At 42.7% G+C, this 25,160-nt stretch overlaps 1 protein-coding gene across 2 annotated transcripts in view; it reads right to left on the reverse strand.

Moving 5' to 3' along the window:
• The window catches only part of adgrl1a (adhesion G protein-coupled receptor L1a), a 97,058-nt gene that overhangs the window by 15,194 nt on the left and 56,704 nt on the right, over positions 1–25,160 (reverse strand). Inside the window, exons 5-14 of one of the 2 annotated variants that reach the window (XM_005942295.2) lie at positions 20,882–20,896; positions 12,784–12,991; positions 12,314–12,578; positions 9,493–9,820; positions 6,633–6,926; positions 4,646–4,749; positions 3,512–3,697; positions 3,289–3,327; positions 1,446–1,626; positions 745–867 (exon numbers count right to left, since the gene is read on the reverse strand). In XM_005942295.2, the coding sequence (XP_005942357.1) occupies positions 745–867; positions 1,446–1,626; positions 3,289–3,327; positions 3,512–3,697; positions 4,646–4,749; positions 6,633–6,926; positions 9,493–9,820; positions 12,314–12,578; positions 12,784–12,991; positions 20,882–20,896 (1,743 nt within the window). The remainder of the gene's footprint in view (positions 1–744; positions 868–1,445; positions 1,627–3,288; positions 3,328–3,511; positions 3,698–4,645; positions 4,750–6,632; positions 6,927–9,492; positions 9,821–12,313; positions 12,579–12,783; positions 12,992–20,881; positions 20,897–25,160) is intronic. The other variant, XM_005942297.2, reaches the window with a different exon arrangement.

Here is a 25,160-nt window from a genome sequence, read left to right on the forward strand (position 1 = left end):
GGGGGAAACCAAATACAGAAAAAGGGCCATAATATGGAAAGGGCTGGAAGAATGGCAGCGACAAAGAGTGGGGAGTGACAGGGTGAGTGAAAGGGAGACAGAGAGAGTGAGTTAGTGAAGGTTAGAATGATGGTAAGGACCGTTTCATTTTGACTGGTGGAAGAGAGCGAGATTTAATGTGGAGGGCAATGGAACATTCATCCCTCAAGCATTCACAGATCTCTTATTATTCCATATGAATATTTCATGTGCGTTTGTTTCAATCATTCTAATCTCGTTCCCACTGCAGAGCCAAGCGGAGACAGAAAACAGAAAAGGGGGATGAGGGGGCCATGGAAGGAGGAGGGGAGCAATGGCGTTGGGGGTTGGGGCGGTAGGGGTGCTGGGTTAGAAACAAGAGAGATGGGAGCGGGGGATAAGATGGTGGAGAGAGACGGAGCGAGGGAATGGGATGGGGAAGAGAGGAGAGAGGGAGTGCTGAGATTGCTCTGTCAGACTGGGGCCGATTGTAATCTACACGCCTCCCCAGCTATTCTATTAAGACTGCTGTTAAGAAACCATCAAGAAAAGAAATTGTCTCAGCGCTTTTGTTAATCTGATTAGCCTATTATTATGAACCAATAACTTAGTCAACTGCATGCAGATTGTTTTAAGCCTGCATGAAAATGCAAATGGAAACATTAAGAGAGAGGCTGCACAGGACAGTGCAATTTTTCAGACAGGGAGGGGGTAAGGGTTGCTGACCGTTGCGGCTGTACTGTTTGATAGTAGAGGCTGAAAGCTGGATGGTGCTGTCACTGGCGTAATTTTGCGGGAAGGACAAATCCTGCATGTCCATCTCTGTGTTTACAACGTGCACCTGGAGATCTGATGGTAGAAACACAGAAATTGGTGCATATTTTTTAATTAAAAAAACAACAACCACAAGACAAATTTAGAGCCACAATCTGGAGTTAAACCTGCACATTGCATTTGAACAGCAGTCAGTACTGGCCTCAATTCATGTGTACAACAATCCTCTGCCAAGGTAGAAGCTGAGGTAGAGGTATATTTTCAGTGCTGTTTGTTTGCTGGCCTGTGTATCTGACTGATTTGTTTTAAATTTACTTCACCATTAAGCATAAACTACCAGAGCGAATTTCATTAAACTTGCAGCGGCTGGGCATGCTCAAAAGACAAACCCATAAAATGTTGGTACAGATCCAGACAGCCACTGTAAAAGGCAGTGATAGGCACTGTCCTTGGCAAATGACTCTTGAGTGTCCTTCTAGTTAACAAGATTTATATTACATATTTTTGATAAAATAAAATATAAGCAAAAAAGAGAAAAAATGCTACTTTTTGATTTATTTTTTTCTACCTTAAAAATTCGTGATTATGCTTTCATAACAAGAAGTAACAATAAAAACAACATCTTGATCTTGACCTCACTGCTGTTTTCTTACCAATGCTGGGCGCTCGGTCTGTAAAGTTTTTCCCGTACATGTTGTTGGCCAGCAGGAAGGCTCCTTTTTCCAGGACGTCCAGTAGCATGGTGGCAGTGTGAGACTGCTCTGTGCTGTTCATGTCCTGCCATGACTCCAAAGCCTCAGGACGGAGCAAATTGTCCACTGTTTGCACCACCGCCTGGCCCGTGCAGAAGGCATAGCATTAATGCTAGCATCAATAGCATCAGTAATATGATCGATATTAGCAAGAACACTTTACAATATGGCACATACATAGTAAAAGTGACAAATGAGGAACTAATTTAACTTTTCAGGAAGTTTCTCGCTTTGATTCTTTTGTCTACTTAACACAAGTAGGAACACAAATGTAATGTTAGGCAATAGCAAGGTAATCATGAAGTTCAGATGCATCCCTAGCAGCTACTTAGCATTTTACTCAATAGCACACCAGGTAACACAAAATAACAATTTCATTATTGTGCAGTAACTGCTATTGCTTATTGAATTTGTGTCATTTAGAACCCAATCCGGAGTAAATCCAATTCTATCTAGTAACTAATTATTAGACACTGGTTCATTAACACTGTTTCCAGCATTGTGTTCTTTCAGAAAGAAGTCTTAGGTACTTATTAGCCATTAAACATGTTAGTTCCTGATTTGTTTGTCACTTTTTTGGTAAGTATTCATTTTGTGTGCTATATTGTAAAGTGTTACCGTATAACATTAGCACCTCAAAGTGCAAAGTCTATTGCACTATAACTTCCTAGAAACTCACCACTTCCTTGCACTACATTTATTACTCTGCTATGTAAGACATATTACCATTCTATTTCACACTTACAATTCATTTAATGGCAATTTTGATGGTTGTATCAGCTATCCAATTTATTGGAGTAGCCTGCTTGATGAATCATGTAATTCTCTTGCTCAGGCCTCTCAAAATGAAGGATTGACTGCTGCGTGGAATAAAGACCATTGCTGTTAAGAAAATGAATTCAGCATCAGAATGCACTCTATCAGCTACAGAAGAAGAAGACAGAGGGTGTTTTTCGTTTATCCTCGGATCAGTGAGCTACCTTTGCAGTAAGTGACAAAAAATAATGGTCGAGTAACATACTACACAGCAGCCTTTACATTCATCTTGCACCAACTGAGATTAGAAGATGTGGGGTCATATTACTATATGCTGCAGACAGGTCAAAGCACATAAAAGACTACGCTGCAGAGTGCCGCATTTCATCATTACAGAGAAGCATACACAAGGCCTTTTCCTGATATTAGATTACGGCTCCCTCAGAACAACAGATATTGCACAAATATTGAAAAAGCACAGAAGGGTGTAGTAACACCAACTGCTGCCTTTCATGCTATAGTCAAATTACATTTTCTCAAAGCGACAGATATTGTCCCTTATTGTGAAACACAGTGAAGCCAAGGGCACTACTATGCATTTAAGACCACTCACAGTGCAAAAAAGCCACAATTAAATCACAGACAGATGACTTCTTCATTAGTTGAAATGTAATTTTACATATATGCACACCATGAGCAATAGAAAAACTATAAGAGCAGCTTGCCCTGCTCTGGAAAATACTTTAATATTTAGTACATGGTGTCTGGCAGAAGTTATTCTACATCTTACTCACACTGCCTTCCAGAACAAACCAGAATTTCTAAAAGTGATGATTCCAAAAGCAGCATCAATCACAATACAGAGCTGAAGAAACTTCATCCACAAGCCTAGTCTGCTCAAGGATTTATCTTCCCTCAGCTATTCTAAGTCACAGAGCAGTCCGACTCCACAGGCATGTAAAGCAGCTAGATAAAAGAGGAAAGCTACCTGGATGTATGCCTTACAGGTCCGCTCTCTCTTCTGAAGCTAGAAGGGAGAAAAACAAAGCCTGAAATTAAGAAAAAAAAAACTAAACAAAATCAGAAACCACTTGAGCTGCTAAGTAAATCTGCATGACGCGAAGCATTCTTTTCTTATTCTTGAGTTAAATATATCTTATCATCAAGTGTGTGTCTTTATTCACGCACATACTGTTGACACTCTCTTCTACCTTGTTGTAGTTTCTTCCAGCTGGTTCCTTGTTTCCAGGCCTCAGGGTCTGAAGCTGGGCATCCAGTATATCCAGCAGCTGCTCAATCAGTCGGACAGAAGAGCTAACATCTCCAGCCTGGATCCGACCCCGAGTGTGGTTCACCAGCTCGCTAGCTATGTTGGCAGCATTTTCCCCACTCTTTATCTGCACATTAACACACAAACCCCAAACTGTTCAAATGTTCTCACGCGTACCACAACCACAACAATACACATGCTCTGCACACAAAGCCCTCAGCTTGATGTTTTTTCAGTAATCAGATTTCCGTCTTCATTACCAGCTTTTCCTGCATCATTGTAAACAAAGATGGACCTTGTACAACACATCATGAAGTTTTTATTCTCCCTAGCCCTGTTTCACTTGCAAATTACACCCTTAGCAACCGCCTTGCAATTGCGATTGATTTTCGCCAAAAGGAGAAGGTATAATGGATTCTTCAATGATGTTACTTTTCAGAGCGCTGCTACTTACCCTTCCAGGCACATGCACACACTTAAAAAACCTTTAGGAAAGCTGCTCAGCGGCATGCATGGCTAAACAATCAAGAATTTCTCCAGCAGAAATGTAGCTGTGTTAACGAGAGTACTCCGAATTCCACTTTGAATAGACTGTGAAATCTGATTACTGTCAAAATTGGGGAATGATCAGATTTCCGCAAAGTATTTAGTAACACAGTTTGGAAATTTAAACAGCAGTCAGCTAAGTTAATCACTGGGCATCATCTAGAGACCATGACGTTTAGCTACTGCACAGGTATAATGGATTATATGAGACTACGATCGAAGCAAGACAAAATGAAATTGAATTGGCTGACTTCTATGCAAGCTGTGAGACGCTACGGCTGATTTTTTTTTTAAATAAATTACCCTAGCTGTAATTAAGGTATGTTACCTAAAAAAAAAGTGAGTTAATTAAGTATTAAGAGCAGATGCCTTGTAATAAAGAGCCACTTGAAATGAGTCTGTATTTTAATCAGGACAGCCCTAGAGATATGTTAATGTGTGTGTGGAGGTGGACAGGGAAGATAGTCGGGGCAGTGGGGCACAGGAAAGGGACAGACCCATGGCCAGGGAGTTTGACTCCAGGTCTCACCTTCTGGGCTACCTGGTTGACCCAGGGGGAGGTGCAGTTACTAAGGTCAGGACCCCGTGGGTTCCACATGACCTGATCCGCCAAGCACTGGAATGAAGCAATGCCTAGAGAAAAGCAGAAGAATGGGAGGGGGGGAGGGGGGGCAGATATATTAAGCATTAGGCGTCTCAAAAGTGGGAGATTTTTTTTTCTTTAAACAAGAAAAATGGAAGGAAATGAATTTTAAAATTACTCAAAGTGTTTGAAGATGAGAGAGAATCAGGAAGGAGGAGGTAGAGCAGAAATTCAGAGAAAATGGGTCAAAAGTGAAAAAGGTTAAATAATGAAGTACAGGTAATGAGAAAGTGAGGGAGAAAATGACTGGGTAAGAAAAGGTTTCGATGATGTAAAAAGAATGACTTTAAAGGAATACGTCCTCACGTAGCACATAATGCTTACTCCGTTCACACAGTCGTACAGCAAAGACATCAGGTAAGATCTCTCACTGTCAAACACCTGAAGGAAAGCACCTTCCACCAAACCTCATTTCCAGCTGTTTTTCTGTTCAGTTACGGGGGTTCAGAGAAAGGACAGCATGGGGGGATTAAACCAGAGGAGGGTCTGTCTGCTGCTAACACAAATAACCAACGTTAAGTTGCGAAGCGAAGGCAGAGAAGGGAAGAGAGACGAGGGACAGGGGACAATGCAGCAAATAGGGCTGTTCCATATAACGCTATATCTCGGATGATGATATAAAAACGTCTATCGTTTCATTTGACGCTATCGTTTGTTTCGTGGTGTCGCAAAATAAACTGTTTACGGCAATATTTTTTCATCATTTTGATGGTCACTGTAGTGGCTCTATTAATTTCTTAAAGTTCTCTCTTTCTCTTACATTTAATATATAAGCGTTTGTTTTTATGCGTTGTCGTTAGCAACAACGACGGTAAAACCACCGCGTGTCCGCTTGTTCCACACAAACCTTTCACAATAAAGCTCAAGATCCTGTTGAGACTTATCAAAATAAACTGAATCACGTCAAAGAGCAGATTATTTACGGATGAGAAGCAAAAAAGAGCAGTTAGGTGCTAAAAAATAAACCTTAGACTCAAACGTTAGAACAGGCTTTTCCCCGTAGCACACTGTGTAATAAATACTCACAAAGAAAACTTATGTATAAAATTGGAAACACTTCACACAAGTCGAGCTGCCCGAGATTCACAGAATTTACAGAAAATGTTACATTTTTGTGATTTATATCGTTATCGAACGATAGATGTCTTATATCGGGATATGAGCTTTTGGTCATATCGCACAGCCCTAGCAGCAAACGTTTCATAGTTGTGGAAAGGATCAGAGCAGATGTGGCATTGCATTTCATATTCCCTTCTTCCTCTGTCTCCCACTGATTTTTCTCTCCTCGCTGTTACTGTTCTCTATACTCTCCTCCATCGACCACAGATTAGGTTTGAGAGCGCTGCCAAGACGAGGCAATTAAGCCTGCTGCTGATTTAACGCAGAGAGAACATAAAGAAACAGCAAAAGACACTGGAAGAAAGATGGAGGAGATTTCTTTTTTTCTGCAACTACAGAGTTTTTTGTTTTGTTTTAGGTTTTTTGTTTTTTGACGGCTGGATGTTTAAGAGTAAAGTAGCAAGCATGAAGGGAGGTGAAGCCTGTGTTGCCTTGTCTTTCATTTTATTATTCGCCACTTTCAATCAGCTCTGTTTCTCTGGGAGATGAGCCTTTCATTTGTGGAGGACGAGCTTTCATCTGCAAGTCCTCGGGGACCGTGCCTACTGGTGGGACCAACGCAAGGATGGAAGACAACAACAGCGGAAAAAAACAAGTGTGAGTGCCCAAACGTGCTTATCACTTGGGCACATGCACTGATATATATGGCAAACACCCACATGGTACTTTATGTACGAGTAAGCTTGAAGCTCATATGATGAGTAAAAAAAAAAGAACAAATGTTTGAAAATAGATGCACGCAGGTTTTTCTCACCTAAAGATCCTTTAGGACATGGACGGTCCACTGTTTCTCCTCGCTGTGTTGTTGGCCACTGGACACCGCGGACGAGCTTCGTCTCACAAAATTGTGGCTCTGAGCCTTGAGGAGGGTGAGGTGGCCGGCGGGTGACAGGCACAGTAGCAGTGATTGGTCGAAGATCGGGATTCTTGTTGATGGAACCGATTGGGCGCGAGGTGGGGGCCAGCGGGCGGGCAGTAGAGGGGCTCGCACTGGAGGTGAACGGCCTTGCTGGAAGAGTGGTGGTCACTTGAGTGGTGGTCAGAGGGCCTGAGGTAACCCAAGAGTAAATCACAGAGAGACATGGAAAAAGAGAGAGACTTAAAAGGGCTTGTAAGGGAATTATTAGAGAACAGCAAAACCTGACAGCAAAAGCCAAAAGCTAAGATCAAGATAATGAAGGACACTTGCATCTGAATGTAAGATGTCTCTCAGAAGCTGAGTTCAAAAGTTAGTCTGACAATAATTGGGGTGACAAATACTTTTTTGAGTCTCTCAAAGCCAGTTCTCCGCAGAGAGGAGGAGAAGCAGAGGGAGGAGATGGCGAGAAAGCAGCATCACAAGTCAGGGAGAAGTAAATAATTTATCAAATGTATCAGAGAAGTCACCATCACTAACAACCAAACCTAATGCGAAGATAAAAGCAAGCCATCACAACTACAAAATCCTAACTGATCAAACGCAGAGTCAGCACGCAACTCAGACTGCTGCCGCCCGTCTGTCTCTGCCTCATCTCTCTCTGGGCCTAATCCGAGCTTCATACAGGCCTTTATGCAGCTCAGATGTACAGTACATCCAAACCGCCTTCTCATACTGATGGACTGCCAAAATGCAGTGTGGCGTTCCCATTTCATCCTCTGCCTTATTTCTGAATGGCTTTTTCATTACCCATGACACAGTGATGCTTACATGAAGCGCTACAGAAGTCATACCTGAGCAGCTCTTCTTTACTTTAACTATAGCTGGGGAGAGAACTATAATCGTTTGATTCCAGTTTTTAGAATTTGTACTTTAAATGCTTTTCTTCATCTTCCTGCTTTTTCTGGAAGAAAAATGTTTTCTGTTGAAAACATTCATAGTAGTGTTTGTGTCAAGAGCATATGGGTTTATTTGGAGTGACAAGCGTAAATACTCAATGTGTCCAACTTAGTCACATGTTTAACATCTTGCCCAACATAATTACCAAATGAATGTTAACTGTCATGCAAGTTTTAGGGGGAAAGAAATAACCTTATCATCAGCTTGTCGGTAGAAAACATGTATGTCAGTATGCACAGATTATGCACAATTGTTGTGACTTTGCATCTTTACATCACCAAAGTGGATGTTAAACAAAAGATAAAATCAAGATGTAGTTTTCGTTTTATAGTAGTGGAGTTTTATAAAAGTACTGCAATAACTGCCCAGGAATTATAGCCATTTTCACACCTTTACTGGAGCCACTTTCATTTGCTGCTTGTTTGTGAGTCTTTCTGCATTTGGTTTTGTATTTAATAACTGAAAAGCATGCTCTGTTGTGTAGAAATCATGTGACTTGGTAATTCAAGAACATCCTATTTTTTTGCCTTGAAAACATCTTTGTCTGCTTTCGCTGCGTACTTCGGGTCATTATCCATTTGCGCTGCACTGTGCCATGTACATCCTGCATCCTCCTAATTCTACCAACAGTCACATCACCAATAAACACTAGTGATCCAGTTCCACGGGCAGCCATACATGCCCACGCTATAACAATGCGTCCACCATATTTGAACGATAATGTGATATGCTTCAGATTATGAGCCGTTTCTCTCTTTCTCCATACTTTTCTCTTAGAACCATTATGGAACCATTATGGTTCAAAGTAATCTTGGTTTCATCTGTCCAAAGAATTATTTTCCATAACTGTTCAGTCTCTCTGGCAAAGTCTAATCTGGCCTTCTTTTTCTCGAGTGTAATCAGTGTTTTGCACCTAGTTGTAAGCCCTCTGTATTTCCATTCGATTGTATTTCCATTCATGAAGGCGTCGTGGATTGCAGGCTGTGATAATGATGCACCTACTTCACCGAGAGTGTTCTTGACTTGGTTAGATGTTGTGGAGCTGTTTTTCTTAACCATGGACATAATTCTATTATCATCGACTTTAGCTGTCTTCTGCGGTCTTTCATGCCTTTTGGTGTTGCTGAGCTGGCCAGTACATTCATTGTTTTTTTAAGAACTGTTTTCTTAAAAAGATGTTTTGAAGATTGTTAATTTAGCCCCTCTCAAAGTGCTGTCTCTGATAGGTTTATTTTGTTTTTTCAGTCTACTGATGGCCTCCTTCACTTGCATCGACAAATGAAGAAGGCCATTCACTGGAACTGTCAATATAATTGACCATTACATTGAGAGCTCCAGTGAAAAGCTAACAAATGTAACTTAAACATTTGGAAACAACTCAAGATCTTTTATCTCTTTAACTTGTCATGGAATAACAAGGGGGTTAGGTGTCATCTGGTCACAGAACTGCTTGTTAGTCAAGTGTCTAATTACATTTGAGCCTCTAAAAACAAAAAAATGTCTGCAATAATTAATCTAATACCTTAGCTGAAACCTTTGAATTAAAGCTAATAGTCTTGACTGTTTGATTTAAAGTCCACTGTGGTAGTGTACAGAGGCAAATTTACAACTTATGGACCTCGCTGTATACTTGTTGTTGCAATCTCATATTTTACCACTCATGACTCAAAATATCTCATAATCAAAAAGCTAAACATCTATAGGAAAAAATGCACATACCACACACCAGTATTTGCAACTGTACTGTACACATGATTCGTCTGTGTAAGCTATGGGATGGGGTGAGATCTCTTCTTACCAGTGGTAGGATCTGGTGGTCCAAACTCCAGCGGGTAGCGCAGCACATTATAGTTGTTCCAGACATAAAGCTGGTTGTCTCGAGGATTATAGTCCACAGAGGAAATATACTGATAAGGATTGGGAAAAGCAATGGTGACACGTTCCTCTCGAGCATGATTGGTATTATAGGCAAACGCCACCAGGTCACCCGTTGCTTCACTGTCATCGTCCTGGTAGACTGATCGCACTGCATAAAGCACTCCGCAAGCCATGAAGGCGTTGGACGCCATCCTCTTGTCAAAGCTGGTCTCCCAGGTGCCTTCAAAGCGCAACGTGTAAGGGTTCACCTGTGGGCAAAGAGGAAGTATACAAATGGCTAGTTTTAGCAGGCTTGAATCAGCAACGTTTTAGAGGGATTTTTACTTTTTATGGTTGTTAAAAAGGTTCAGGAAATTGCGCCATTTAAGATTAGTTCAATGGTTAGTTTTAAATATCTTAACATCACTCAGTTAGTGGAAGTTTTAAGATCAAGACAGAAAGATAGATGTTGGAAACACAGTCTATATAAAAGATGGATGTAGCCTCTGGGTCTGAGGAGTCAGTATTCAAGTACCATAATCCTACATTCCTTCTAATGCCAGCAGGGGGTGACTCATCTTGTTGCAAAATAAAGACCAATTGCATTGAGGTTTATGAGAAAATTACCCCGCTTCTTACTTGATGTAACCTAAATATAAATACCTGCCTAATGACTTTGTGATCCCCTTCTGTATTTTCAGGTCTGATTTAACACAGCATAATGTTTATTTTGTTGTTATTAAAGTTGAATAGACAGTCTTGGATAAAGCAAGTTAGGCTTGAGGGCTTGGACTGAAAATTCACTACTGAATTAGGCATGCAGCTAGGTGTGTTTCTCAGTGGATCTGCCAAAAGCCAAAACACAGAACTTGAGATTGAAAACAAGTGAAGAAACCGACGTGTAACATCACAGTAATGATGACGTCATCGTCAATCTCCGACAGCTTGGCAATGACAGAAAAATCTGAAGCCTGTCTATCACCAGTCACTTAATTTTGACACATCAGATGACTGATGGTGAATCTGAAGACTAAGCCTGTGATAGCCTTAATTAAGGATGCGCCAGTCTGCTATTTAGATCGACTAGTCTGATACTGATCCCAGAAGCTGGTTTGGATATTGGTGACAATGAGCTGATCCAGTGACATACCTAAGATAGAGCAAAAGAAGCTTTTAATAAAGGGTCAGCAGCTTGGAAGTTTTTATTAATAGTTTCTATTTGTATGTTTGGAAAAGTCTTCACTTAACTGCTAACTATGGTCAAATTGAGTTCAGATGACTGAAAAGATCTGCTTGCTCATTCACCTTCACTCTCACTATGTCTGCTCAGAGGCATTATACAAACTAGAAGGACATTGGCTCATTGTAACACTCACAGGAAGCTTTTATTATGCTTACACTAACATTGCACCTGTCATCAACTCAATTTATATTGTTTCACTTTAGCTGAATCTTTTCAGCTCTAGTGTGTGAGGAGGAAAACGCAGAAAGGAGCTCAGCTGTGAATGACAGCAATACGTAGTAGCTTAATTACTCTTATGTTCAAATAAAAGGAAATTTATTGTGGGTTTTTTTTTGGCATTTCTGATTTCACTAATAAATACAAATGATTCAGTAAATTAGTTAGATTTTATTATTTTAGGCAAGCTGTTTTAAGTTGACCTTGATGTTTCCGTACACATATAAGAATAATTCCCAGTCTCTTCCTTATAGTGAGGAATACAGATTACCAATATAGCACTGGGATTAGCTTGGTACAAGGCATCAGATTAGAAATGGAAGAAGTTGGACCAGTGCATCCAAAGCCCAGCTTGATTTTGAAAAAAGCTCCCCATGCCCTCTTAAACTAATTTTTTCCCCCTTGTATTAGGTATTGTGTTTGAGTTGTTTTTTTTTTAAAAACCCTCTTAAATACGACTCAGTACTCAAAATAACAGGTAAAATTATATATATATATATACTCCTCGTCTGGCTTTTTTCCCCCAAAACATTGTAATAAATAGCAAAACTCCCCACAAAATAAAGCATTTATTTCTGTTGAAAGTTATCGCTTTCTTGTTTGCTACTTTGTCACTCCATTACTCTGCACTGTAATAGCTCATGCAGGGTTTGATATTTCAGATTGATAGTTTAACATATACGCTTTGAAAAACAATTTCCTGGTAAGGTCAAAGATAGTGATAATAAATGAGACACGACTATCTGAGCTACACATTAATTTTATACCCTGTTTATATAGGAACTTTCTGCCTGATTGCGGTTTTGTTGGCTGAGAAACAAAGAAGCAACTGGCATTAAAATACAAATGCTTCACGTTTACAGTCATGGATCACATTTTGAGGCTGCAGAGTGAGCAGGGCAAAGTAATGTGACTTTGTATTACAGAGGATGAAGAGTATTATATGTTTAAAGTGCAGAAAACAATTCTAAATCATTCCCACAGTTTTTTGATTGTAAGTTATTAAATCCAACACTGCGGGGCAACTACAAAATAAATGAAATATTTACCATGCTGGAGGGGATTATTCTTTCTCACAATTGGATTTGAAATTCAGCCTAACCTTTTGCAGATGATGTTTTTGTGATTCATTTTTGGGGGCCAACAACATCTCTTTAATCTTATTTGTCAGTGCACTTGTGTAATCTCAATTCAAGTGTGACATATGACCTTTTGCCTGACTAGTCAGATGAGATTTTAACATAATCCACTCCCGCATTTATAATCCACACCTCATCCCCTTCTGTGCAAACTGCTCTCCCACCTGGCTGACCACCAGTCGTCCGTTGTTCGATTCAGTGGCGTAAATAACCCACAGGCCGTTCTCATCCACAGCCAGGTCAATGTCTGACTTCCCTCCCCAGCGGTAAGGTGAAGTGTCATGATAGTTGGCGTTTGTGACAATCGCCTCTCCACTCTTGATGCGCGTACGTAGGTCATACTTGACTATGTTTCGTGTGCGTTCTTTGTTGTAAAACACCGCCCCGTCGTACACAACAAACCCCGTGCCGTCAACTCTGTTGGGTAACCTGTTGAGACAGAATCCGGATGAAGAAATCACTTCTCCAATTCTCCATTCTGCATGGCGATGCCCCCAAGATGGCTAATGGCAGGCACACAGACACCACAATAAGAGCATTCTGCTATCGCCATCCATATCCACATCAAAAGCCAATAAATCGATACCGCAGCAGATGCCATTTGATCATCCAAGACAGTGGGAGGCGCACTCACTTGTAGGTGGTGGTGGCTCGGCTCTGTTTGAAGTCTTCCCAGGAGGCATACTCATACAGCATGTCGGTGCGATAGGGGGTCCAGGGCATGACGTACAGACGGTCCCCTGACTGTAGCGGGTCCTTACACCATGCCCCCGCCTGATGCTCTGCCTCCTGCTGAGAGCTGGGCACCTGCACCCGCAGCAGTGTCCCCGGACACACAAATACTGGAGCAGTAGAGAAGCATTGGTGCAGAGAGGAGGAGAAGAGGGAATAAAAGGAAGAGACAGAAAATGAAAACAGAGCATTGAAAGAAATAAAAGATATCAAGGCAGTGGGAGGGGTGGAAGAGAGGAAATGGGAAAAGGCCAAAGACCATTGAAAATAGAACAGGAGAAAAAGACATGGAGGGGTCGAGAGAAAGATATGAGGAGATAAAAATAAGTTGAGAATTAAAAAGGAGACAAAGAGTAGGGGGAGAATGGAGAGATGGGAAAAGGGGAGTAAGGTGAGGTACATTATCAGATTTAAAATGAAGGAAAACATAAAAGCTCGTTTGTAGAACTTCAGCATTGTGGTTGGAAACCATTTGGATATGATAAATGGGAGATTTCTGGCTGCCGCCGCAGTTTAAATGTAGTCTCTAATCTAATTTATCTTGGCCTACTTTTTTATTTGATTGTGCATTTTCTATTCCAAAGGCCTCTGTTTCTTTGCTCTGCCACTGGGTGGTAAAACAGTAATTGTGGAGCTTGTTTTCCTAGGACTCAAATTTGGCTCTCAGTCAAGAGTAATACCTCAAAGAACAAAAAAAAGTATCCTGGGGTAAAGATGTGAGGTTGGCTAGGCCTCCCCTTCCTCTGCAACTGCAACTCAACATCACCCACTCACAAATATTCCACACAAACAAATACAGACACAAAGTCTATTCCACACGGGCAAGTACACGCAAACAAAAACAAGTGGAACCCCTGCACACCATCCATACACAAACAAGTGCACACAAACACACACACACTGAGGACGTCTACTTCAGGCAGGTGGAGGTCACCCACAGGGGACTGCTATAAATTAGCTGGTTGATGCTGTGTTATCCTGCTGGATGGCGAGAGCACCCTGGGACCAATGGGAGTGTCTGGTTATCTATGAGGAAAGCTGCTGGCATCCTCGGCACAGTGACATCACAGCAATAGAAAACAAAAAAGCATGAGGGCAAGAGAGTGAGAATGTTGGTGGAACTACAGAATAAAACATCTGACGAGCCTGCCACATTTCCCCACTGGTTTATTTATGAAGTCTCTTTGGCTTGGGGATACAACAGAACCGGACACTGGTTGGTCACCTAAAGACTTAACACATCTTAGGCCTAACTGGACTCGGAACAGATGACATAAAGAGCCCATGGATACCAGACAGACACTGGAATTCACACAAGGATGGTGCACAACATGCACGCACACACCCACAAGCCATACAGGCACTGTCACACAGTGACTGTTAGAGTGACTGATCAGACAAGGCTCAAACTGTCTTGAATATTGCATGGAGTCTGGTGCAGGAGGGGAATCACAACAGTAAGATGGAGGAGTTACTTCAGGCTTCTGGAAATCCAGCCGTCTCTTTCTGCTTTCTGTCATACTGCTGTTGATAGTGGATGGTGCTCTGTGGTGCTGGACCACTTAGGAATTAGCCTGTTCTGTCTGAGAGGTCCAACAGGGATTGAGACTGGCAGCCAAACACGAATCTAATCAAACTCAGGCATAAACAAACACTGAATACAGACTCTTCACAAGAGGGAAGCTTGTCATGCTCCACTGTCAAACCAAAATGTTTGCTAGAAAGTACTGATGCCTGAGGTGTTTGCTTTGCAAATATGAATGTGGGTGACTGAAATATGCAAAATATTTTTGAGAGCAATGGTTAATCTGGCACTGTGCTCCAAAATATTTTCAAACAAAGGCTGCGAAGGGTAAAATATCATCGGAGTAGATAAAAATGAGTGTGGAGGGAAAAACAGCTATGCACAAGTAGGACATCCCCTTAAAAGTGCAATGGTACTGTAAATAGAGAAATAAACTCTATTAAGGAAGGCTCTGCATGTAGGTGACCCATAAACAAAGCCAGGAACAACTCTGCCTCAAGGTAAAATAAAGGACAAAGAAAAACAAACATGTAAGCCTAGTCTCTACTGTTACAGAAAGGATGACCTAATAGAGAAGTAAGTATTAAAAGACATGCAAGCATCCATCCCTGTTGCCATATTACAGTGAAATTGAAGGCGCAGTCGAGCAGAGGACAGTGTAAATGTGTAATGACTCATAGTCCCTTATCCAATAAATATATTGGATATATATATATATATATATATATATATATATATATATATATAAATATATATATATATGAGAATGAGGCCAAATTATAATTTTTGGATTCCACAGGGTAACAGCTTTATAGTCACACAGAAGCAGCACATGTGTTGGTCTGTCACTTGACTGAGTGACACAAGTTAATGGGGGTGGATGGAATTTAAATAACGTCACAAAATAACACTGATTCTGGGTGGATGGGTGGGTGGATGGATGGATGGATGGACAGAGCAAGAGCTAAGACTAAATATATCTTAGTTACTGGATTTATGCTGTTGAGTCAGTGTATATTGGTACACAAACCACCTTTGCTGCTATCATCAAATTGCACTGGCTTTAACAGCGAATTAACATCATAAATGTTAAATGTCAACCAACTGTTTTCTGTTGCACATTACATATTAGCATTTTTGGTATACAACCTGTGAATACCAGCTTTGACCTCTCTTGTATTTGAATTTAATCCGTTGTTATACAAGCATTCATATTAAAATCCCCGATAGACAGTAATGAAAGGTTTGAGATTGGAGCTTTGGTTGAAGATGACTTATGTGGAGATGAGTCACGGCTGGCTTTATTACTTGCAGGTAACAGACAGAGAAGAACAAGAATCATTTATGTCTCCAATATAGCTACTGTCTGCAATACAATTTACTCTCAATAAATTGTGCCCACCAAAGTGTTCTCCCAAAAATACTATGTGATTTTGCTCATTATTGCACCTAACCTTCCAGCCATGGGGTAAATTGGCAGTAGTCTATTTTCTTTTGGACTCATCACCCCAATAACACTGCAGCTCAGCAGAGAGTGTCTCTCTCTGACTGTCATTCTTTGCTTTCCTCCTCCACGTTCCACTCTTTTGCTGCTTTGTTGTACAATCAGTGTGCGTCAGTTTATTCTAATGAACTGACTGTTGGGTGGGCTCAGTGTCAAAGGGGCTCTTCAAGGGCCTTTAGGCTGTATACACAGGCCATGAGGTACACATATACACGCACCCATTCACACACTCACAGGGCAAACAAAAACAGTGGCCACGCTTCACACCCTGCAAACCCTGCCTAGGGGGCTTCATTAACTCTGGCCTGTGCTTCTCAGCCTTTCCGACTGCTCTCCTGTTTACCAGCTTTTTCTGCCTCTTTTGCTCTGCCTCCCTTTCTCTCGCTCCTTTTAACTGTGAAGGGGAATTGTAGCAGCTGGGAGCCAGAGCAGCAAAAATCTAGCTGTAGAGTATAGTACAATAGGCTATTATGTCCACAGTTTGAATGAGGTATTAGGCATTAGGCAATAAGCATTAGGCATAAGTCTTGAGATTAGGTATTATCCTAGTCTGGCTAGATCAGGTTAGCTGTAGTAGAGCCATCTGGGATTATGTGAGATAAATAGATTAATTCTTGTTTGGGTGAGGATGGAAATCTTGGAGTCATGATCATCCCAATGAAGTCACTAGGCAGCGAAGACAAAACCACTTCTTTACCCTATAAACTAGCCAGATGGCTAATGAAACTTACCTTATCAGGATTAAAACCCAGGCTGTAGCTATCATACTCTAGCATGCCAATTACCACCGCACATACTAGGAAATGCTGCTGTAATAACTGACTATTTATCTCCATAATCCCTTTCCCGTGGAGGCACAGGTCAGCTGTTACATGTCAATATGAGGCTGGAGTGTAAAGTGATGAAAGCTCCGGAACTTTCCTGAAAATGACAGTGAATTTCTCCCATTAGTGTCTCTCTCCCATTTGTGATCGACTGTTAACACAATTAAAAGTGAACGCTGACAGCTTTAGGCTAAATTTAGACTTTTCATTTTCGTTGTCTTAAGCATGCTGTTTCAACGCTCGATGTGACAGCGTCATGGTGATGGTTAATGTCTGACTTTGATGATCTAAACACCCCCTGCCAATAGTTGGCAGCTGTTTCTTAAGTGGTGTCCTTGTGGGTGCTTTTATTCCCACTATATATATCTATATTTATTTTACCTAGAGGGATCTGAGGGCTGTGCTGGCTCTGCTAGCCCAAGCCTTTGCCCAGTCCAGTCCACAGTCATGGCGTGCTCACAGGACTGACTGCTGAGAGCGTGCTGCTCTAATTGAATCCCCCACCTGTTACTGGCAGGTGCAGTAAATAGGCAGCAGGGGGCAGGATGGAGCATGGCATGGTAACCCGCATCCATGCTGGACAAGTTAATGGGCTTTAAGAGTTAGTGTGTCCGCATGAGTGTGCAGTGCAGTGAGTCTCCTGATGGTATGTTGGTGCATTCATTAGCCCATAAGTGTTTGTAGATGTGTCTCAGTGTGTATGTGGATGTCCGTGTGCTTGTGTGGGTGGGCATGCATGTTGAGAGAGAAAGAAAGAAGCACAAAGAGAGAAGAAGTGTGAAGAAGAATGCGAGCGTGTTCTGTGTGTGCAAACAAGAAGAGAGTGGAGTAAGAGAGAGTAAATAGGTTATTTCCTGTGAAATGAGAATTAGGAGTGAGTTAATTTTCTGAGGAGTGACAAATAGTGACAGAGAGAAGAGAAAAATAAGGAAAGAGAAGGGAGGGGCTCGCCTTGTGTTTCCGCTTCCTTTTAGACTATAAGGGGCGTAAGGTTTTGGGAGTAAAAACACAGTACAGCAACAACAACCATACACAGACATGAAGCTTGAGGACACACACGCTCTCAGAAAAATGCATGCAGGTACACACTATCCAGACAGTTGAAGAGGCAGGTATCAAACTGAACCTTTATCAACCCAAACATTCACCCCAGAGAATACCCTTCACTGAGACCAAAAGAGGGCTACAGCAAGAGATAGCACCCACTGAAAGCAAAGTCTTTTCTATGGCGTGAAGCTGACACTGAGTGACAGGAAAGTTGATCAGGACGAGGTTGCAAAGGATACAGGCAGCAGATACTGTAGAAAACAGAGGGGCATACCCAGAACAAGCTGACTGAGGCTTGAGAGGTAAGGAAACAACAAGCCTGCACAGCTGAAACATTAACCGAGCCTGCTACCTACCCTCACCCTCCCTCTGCTCTGAATCAGGTCTCCTAGACATACTGTCTCTCCCTAACAGCCCTGAAACCAGCCGCTGTGTTTTGTATTCATGACCAGCTGCTTCACTCACTCACGTCTCTGTTCTTTGGCTCTAACAATGCAATGGCTTCTACATGTACAGTCAATCCTCGCAATCTTCTCCCTGTGCCACTGAAAAGAGTGTCTGCGCTGCCACGGTCACATGACCGTGCTTGTGTGTGGTGGGTCATTCCTAATGAGGGGATGCTGCCTGACTCATCGTCTCTATAGCAACCACTTTTCCTCCCTTTTGCCATTCACAGCCATTCTTTGTATTTTTCCTGTCACACAATGCAGTGGTTTCTCACTCATTCCCTCTCACTTCTCTAAGTCACATGTAGGGTTGTTTGTGTAAGTAATGGTTCGGTCCTCAGATGGTCTCCAACTCCACCCTCCACGGTGATACTAGGATACTGCTCAGCATTCTAACACTGCTTCCTTTAACTGCTTCTTTTCCTTTATCAGCAAACAAACTGGGGGTAAGAAAAGACAGTAGTTTGGTCCTGTCATAAAGGAAATACTACAATGACGTGGGTTGTTGGGCTGCTCGACTGTCAGCAGAAAGGGTGAGAAAAGAGACAGAGGGAATGATAGGAGGGGAGAGGCGGCTAATGCCGACACAGTCATAAAATTGCCTCATAATAGGTAGGTTGACAGTGTGGTGGACATTCATTGAACAGTGGCATCAACACCAAGAGATACAAGTCATCAACCCAAGAACCCAATCTGTCAATCAGCGGATGAATCAGTAAAGATTATTTGTGACAGACATGGGCAAAACACAACTTTGGAATATTACTTCAGCCACGCACAGAGAAAGGAAGAGATGGATAAAGTGGACATGGGTAGGAGGGCAGACAGGGGAAAGGGTTATGTATTTAAGTGTTAGTGGGAAGGAGAGCAGTAAATAAATAGAACCAGTTGGTTGAGGTGGAAGCAGGAGGAGGGGGGTTTTGACGCTTTCTATTCCACTGCAAGCAGCAGACTGAGCTAAAATGGCTGCTTGCGGTGAGAGAAAAATGTGACAATGATCTATGCTAATGAAAACCACAGACACAACAGACAAAGGAGTCCATAAACCAGGTAATGGTAACCTCTAAAGGAGTTAATTCCTCCAACATATGGATCCAGATACGGTGCCAGGCAGGGAAACGGCTGAGACAGATGTAAGTAGGGTTTCAGAGAGTGCTGAGAAGGGTGGGGACCTGAGAGCGGGGGGAGGGTACAGCCTCATGGAAACTGCTCTCTACCTGATGTGTGCCGTGCCAGGTCTATCTTTGCTTTTTAGTAGCTTCTGATTGTGGCTCCTGGCCATGCTGATTGGGGCTTTTTAAGAGAGCTTGCGGCAAGGCCCGGCTGCATCAGAGAAGCCATTACGAGAAGCCGAAGCCCTCCCTACAGGGGATACACCTCCCTCCACCATCTCCTCCCCTCTCCTTGAACACATAAGGAAGTGGATGGAAGGGATGGACTGATGTGGACATGTACTGGTGGAGGAGGGGAGGAGGGGAGGGCAAGACAAGTTTATTGTGCATGTGCAATAAAGAAAACAGAGAGGTGGCGGGGATAAAGTCTGCAAAGAGGTAGAGAGGGCAGAGAGAAGAGGAGGAAGAGCAGTGTAAGACAAGATAAAAGAGCCTGCAGCTGCCTGTGATGGTCAGATGTGATCTGAGAGATAAACCAAGCAGTGGGAAGAGAACAAGAGAAAGGAAGGGTGAGAAACACAATGGAGAAAATGTGTTATAAGTAAGGGGTAGTGAGAGAAGAGGAGTTAATGGAAAGGTGATTAAATAAAAATGAGCAGAGAAAAATGGGAGAAGGACACTGAAGTACCTGGAAATGGGACACTGAGGCAATGATCTGACAGCAACTTTGCCAAGTTACTTTGTTATCTTAACAGATTTGTTTTGTTTGTTTGTTTGTTTTGCTTTAAGATTTCAACAACAGCAAACTTTGAATCTGTCCTGAGAAACTAAAAAAAAGAAGGCAAGAGATAAAGCATGGGAAAAAAAGAGCAGCTGAATAATGTGAAGAGAAAGAGGAGAACGTGTTTTTTTTCTCTCAGATCTGTAGGGACAGATACACTGAAATATCGAAATGAGTGAACAGCTACTTGCGAAATGCGAATATATGAGATTTGAATAATGAGACAGTTCTATTGTCAGGCGTGTGAGGCAACAGAGTGAATATGAAATATGGTTTCTAAAAAGGATGGGAAAAGAGGAAAATATGCCATCCATGAAATGACACAGATGCATGTTGTCTGTACATTTAGGCTGAGATGTGCTTCTTCATACAGGAAAGGAATGATGTTAAATTCTCGTTTATCTCTCTTAGATACGGGACTGACCTTCTGTGATGCTTCTTTTCGTTTGTGTGTGTGTGTTTTTGTCTGTGCATGTGTTTGTGTGTGCATGAGTGCAGGTCAGGCTGGTGTCATCAGAACCAAGGAGGAAATCTAGAAGGACTTTAGAGTTTTGGTTACAAGTCAAAGAGAGATAGAAAGAGAGGAGCAAAGGAGACGATTAGAGATCGAGAAAGAAAAGGGAGGGATATCAACATCAAACATGACCACTACACAAGGTGCTGGGTTAGGAGGGAATATGGGGGAGGAAGGGAGACAAGGGAGGAGGAGGAGGAGGGAGAAAGGGGCGAGCTGTGGTTGTTATGTTCATTGTGGTCTTTACCTTTTTGATCCACTTCTATTCAAGCATCGGAAAAAAGGAGAAAGAAGGAGACAGAAGGAGATAGAAAGATACAAGAGAAAGACAGTAGAAAGCAGAGAGAGAGAGAGGGGGGGAAAGTAAAGGGAATGAAAGAAAAAACAGGTGCAGGAAAAAAGAGAAAATTGAGATTAAATAAAGCGCTGTCCTTTCTCTCTCTCTCTTTTGTTTTTTTTTTGTTTGTTTTTTTTAAAGCAAGTTATCTGTCTGTGTTATGGTTGGCTACTCAGAGAAAGGATGGCTCAAATGGAAAATGAGAAGGGGAAAATGGCCTGACCTGGGTTTAAATCCATTTCCATTTCATTTCAGATTTATCAATAATCCCCCAACAACACAATCCACCCCCAACCACAAACTCTCGACCCCACCTCCACCCATCTTATTGCTACACCGCTCCCTCTCTGCAGCCCTGCTTTCCCTCGTGCCCTCGTGCAGCTTCAGAAACCTGGCGGAGAGAGAAAGTGAGACGGGCGTCTTTGTGCAACAGTCGTCTTCTGCTGTGGAAATAAGCAAGGAGCAGAGAAGGCAGAGAAATAGATAGAGAAATGGGAGATGGTGAGGTGGTGATGAATATGCCTCTATCTGTGACCGGTTATCTTCGGAGAGATCGTTGAATCTCTGTCTCTCTTCCACTCTCTCCAAGCGCAGTTTGTGTTGACATTAGAGCGGTCCCTTGATCTACAGAAAGCGGTGCTTTTGGCTTTGCTCAATTTACAGAGTCAGGATGCCTGCTATAGAAGCCAGCAAAAACACTCAACCCATCGACCATCTAATCAATGGGGAGCTGCTGGCTTGCCTGGCCGAGACTGGCTCATCAAAGAAAAAAAGAACAAACAACAGGGGAAAGGGAGGGCTTGACAGAGTGTAACGCCTGAGAAACGCAGAGAGGAACCGAGAGGCACAGTCGGGGGGGAGGGGAGGGAAAATAAAAAAAGGGCAGACACAAAAGAGAGATGAGAGAAATATCTACAGCGGGCTCATCACACACAAATCAATAGATTGGTGTGTTGAGTCACACTGAGGCCTTAGCTGACACGGGCAGGTAAGGCGTGGTTCCCTCAATATCCATGACGCTGGTAGGAGTCTGCTTGTGTTGGGGTGTTGAGGGAGGTTCACGAGCAGCTGGAGACTATTGGAGAAGCAAGCAAAAATTTCAGCTCCGCCTTTCACATTACAGCACTCAGCTTCTCTCCATGTTTGCTGAGGCACCAGTGCCGTGAGAGTTGTTCTTCTAATGTCTCGAGAAAGACGCGTGTCAAAAGCCACATGGCTGGTGGATCCCCGCTGTGAGCGTGATTGTCATGTATGTGTCGTGGAAAGTCCCCGGGGAGCGCTGTGAAATTGTCACGACACCTCACCGGGTTGTCCGTAAAGATAGGGGGGAAAAGCAATAGCAAGAGAGAGGGTAAAAGAGAGAGAAAGAGAGTTTTACAAAGACAAACAGAATAGAAAAGAAAAAAGAGTGATAGCAGCGGTTGCCTTAGCTGTGTGGGGGATGCACCTCGGCAGAGGCGGCATCAGCATCAGCAGCCACATGATCATTTATCATCATATGCCAAGATCAAACTGGACAAACAACCTCCACGAAGACCTGGGGAGTGGAAGCCACTTTCAGCCTAGAGGGGTAAACAAGGCAAAGAAACTAGTGCAAGTTTTGTGATGCTGGGGCAGGGACCAAAAAAAAGAAAGAAAAAAAAAGGCACGTTACATGCCTGCCACCAACTGTGAGTGCAATCATTAGCTCCAAGGTTAGGGGAGGCTGACACTGGCCACAGAGCATCCAGAGCTTTCATCCTCTCTGTGAAACCGCTGCAGGGGGTAGATGAGGACACCAGAATTCAAATATACAGAGTTTTTCCACGTTCCAGGTTTCTACTGACTGCAGAACCTCAGCTCTTCATGCAAGTGTGAGACTGCAGTCCTTAAAAAGTTGTTGTGCTAAACACAATATTATAAATGCACCACTGTGTATGTTTTTCAGAACAGGAGGGAAATGATGCAGTGACATGTAGAGAGAAAACGAGAGAGAGAGTGAGTGAGAGTGAGAGAGGGGAATGAAACTTCTTCAATGCTGCAAAAAAAAAAGAGACTAAAAACAAAGAAGATGGAAGACTTCTGTTGACACTGTTCTTCCATTCTTGGTTGTCCTGAAAAATAGACACAAAGAAACGACACACACAAGATCTTTACAGATTTCTAAGAACACACACACACACACACACACGCACGCGCCTACACACACGCACGCATGCACATAAACACAGAGAAAGGAGAAGGAAACTCATCAAACTGTCCTCACAGTGAGTTGGAGGTTAGTTTAAGGCCGCCTTGGTTGTTTGTCTGATTCATTCAACGTTTCTCTTTCAGGGATCTTCTGAGAAATAAGCCACTGTCCTCTCCCCTTAATCACTCCGCTCAGCGCTCTCTACAACCCTATCAATTACTCCCACACTAATGAGTACAGCTAAAACACACGCTCTCAAATACGCACACATATTGCTGAAGCACTGCAGGAACACTTGGCCTCCTTCTAGCGTGTCCTCTTCTGCTTCTTCTTCCTCGGCCCCTTCCTATTGTCTCCTTCTCAAACTTCGCATTTTTCACGGTAAAGAGCCATCTCTTTCCATGGCCCGAGCAAAGCTTCCTGCTTCTCATTCACCAGACATGTATGAGCCACTCATCTAATGGTGTCCCTATACATATTAATAGAATTTCATTTTCAGCTACATCAAAGTGTTTCCCCTCCTCCCCTCAAAACTTGTCATATTACAATGCCATTATTCCTGCGACTGACAAACTCCTTCCGACAAGTCAACTATCATTTCCAGTGGCTTTGTGTCCAAAAAGTGATGTCTTGTAATGAATAGGCAGTGCTGAATACATTTGTGGGGAAGAATCAATTTTATAAAGTGAAACAGCGGCAGAGTACCAAAATATAAATGGAAAAACTGGAGGATATAAAATTAAGCTAAGAAACTCTCGACTGTAAAGCCTGTACAGCCACCTGCACTGTGCATATTAACCAGATATATAAAAGCTGAAGAAACAAAAGAGCCACAAGAGAAGGTCTGCTAGCTCTGGCATGGCTAGCATAGATAATCCCAATAGGGAGCATTAGGAATCAATAATGATGTAGCACAGTGTTCTGGAGAAAGAGCGGGAACAGGTAAGGGCTCCCTCGTGGGATAGATTTATTTTAACTCTGCGTACATCTATGTTAAAACTGCAGTGTAGGGGTTTAACTGCAGTAAACACATCCTGCAGTTGTATCCATGGATCTGTGATGTCTTAATGGGATCTAGCAGGCTACGGCAGGCTGTGCCAGTGTGAAATGAGAGTTCATTTGAGCCATTTTGTCGTCTTGTGTTCCGGATGGCAAAAACAATGCTACGTGGCAACGGCTGGGCGGCCTTGCAGGGCTTTTTGGCTCGATGAGATATGACTTGACTAGTTGGCGGTTTGTTGTATTTTGCCAAGGCAGTCCCACGCACAGCAACACACACACATACTTGTGCAAGACCCTTGTCTGAGCTCTGCCAGCTGAGGTGTGTGCGTATGTCAGCTCAGCACTGGCTGTCACCGTGCCGTTTCAGGTGACTGGAAACACAGCTCTCACACAGAGGACCCTGTCAAAAGCAAACATCGCTCGTAGCCATCAACATGGCTGCACACCATCTCAGCTGCCATGCCACACAGCCCTTACATATCATCTCTCAATTGTTCACCTTTTTGTCAAGACAACCAATGAAAACCCATGTGTCAGGTTTAGATGATACCAGAGTGCCCAGCAATCCCAACCAGACATAAATGATGGGGCATTACCAGAGCGATTAGCTGCAGCAAATTCAATTAATCTTGACAAATCTCTGCTGAGGCAGAACTGAAGAGAGCGACGCGCCCCCTCTCCTGGTAATTAAAAGTGGCCGAGTTGAGTGGCGTGTGGTGCGACGGTGACTAGGTTTTGGGATGAACAGTTCCAGCTCTGAGTCTGAATGTGTCAGGTCGTATTTAGTTTGTCAGATGAGCACAAATACATAGAGCAGCCTGCAGAGTTTGAGTAGCGTGCATCGCCTGTGTACGCACGCGTGTTTCTATTTTTGTGAGGGTGCGCAAGTTAAGTGTTTTTGCTTCTCCAGTGGAGGAGAGTGGCAGAGGACAGGGGTAATTGGCTCTTCTTTGTCACCTCAGACAAGCGAGACTTTATATCATAGGAGGATCAGCTTCCAATTTTCTAAGTCGTGCC

Source organism: Haplochromis burtoni, unplaced genomic scaffold (genome assembly GCF_018398535.1).
Source record: "Haplochromis burtoni strain Fernald_Lab_line unplaced genomic scaffold, NCSU_Asbu1 Contig_335, whole genome shotgun sequence".
Taxonomy (NCBI): domain Eukaryota; kingdom Metazoa; phylum Chordata; class Actinopteri; order Cichliformes; family Cichlidae; genus Haplochromis; species Haplochromis burtoni.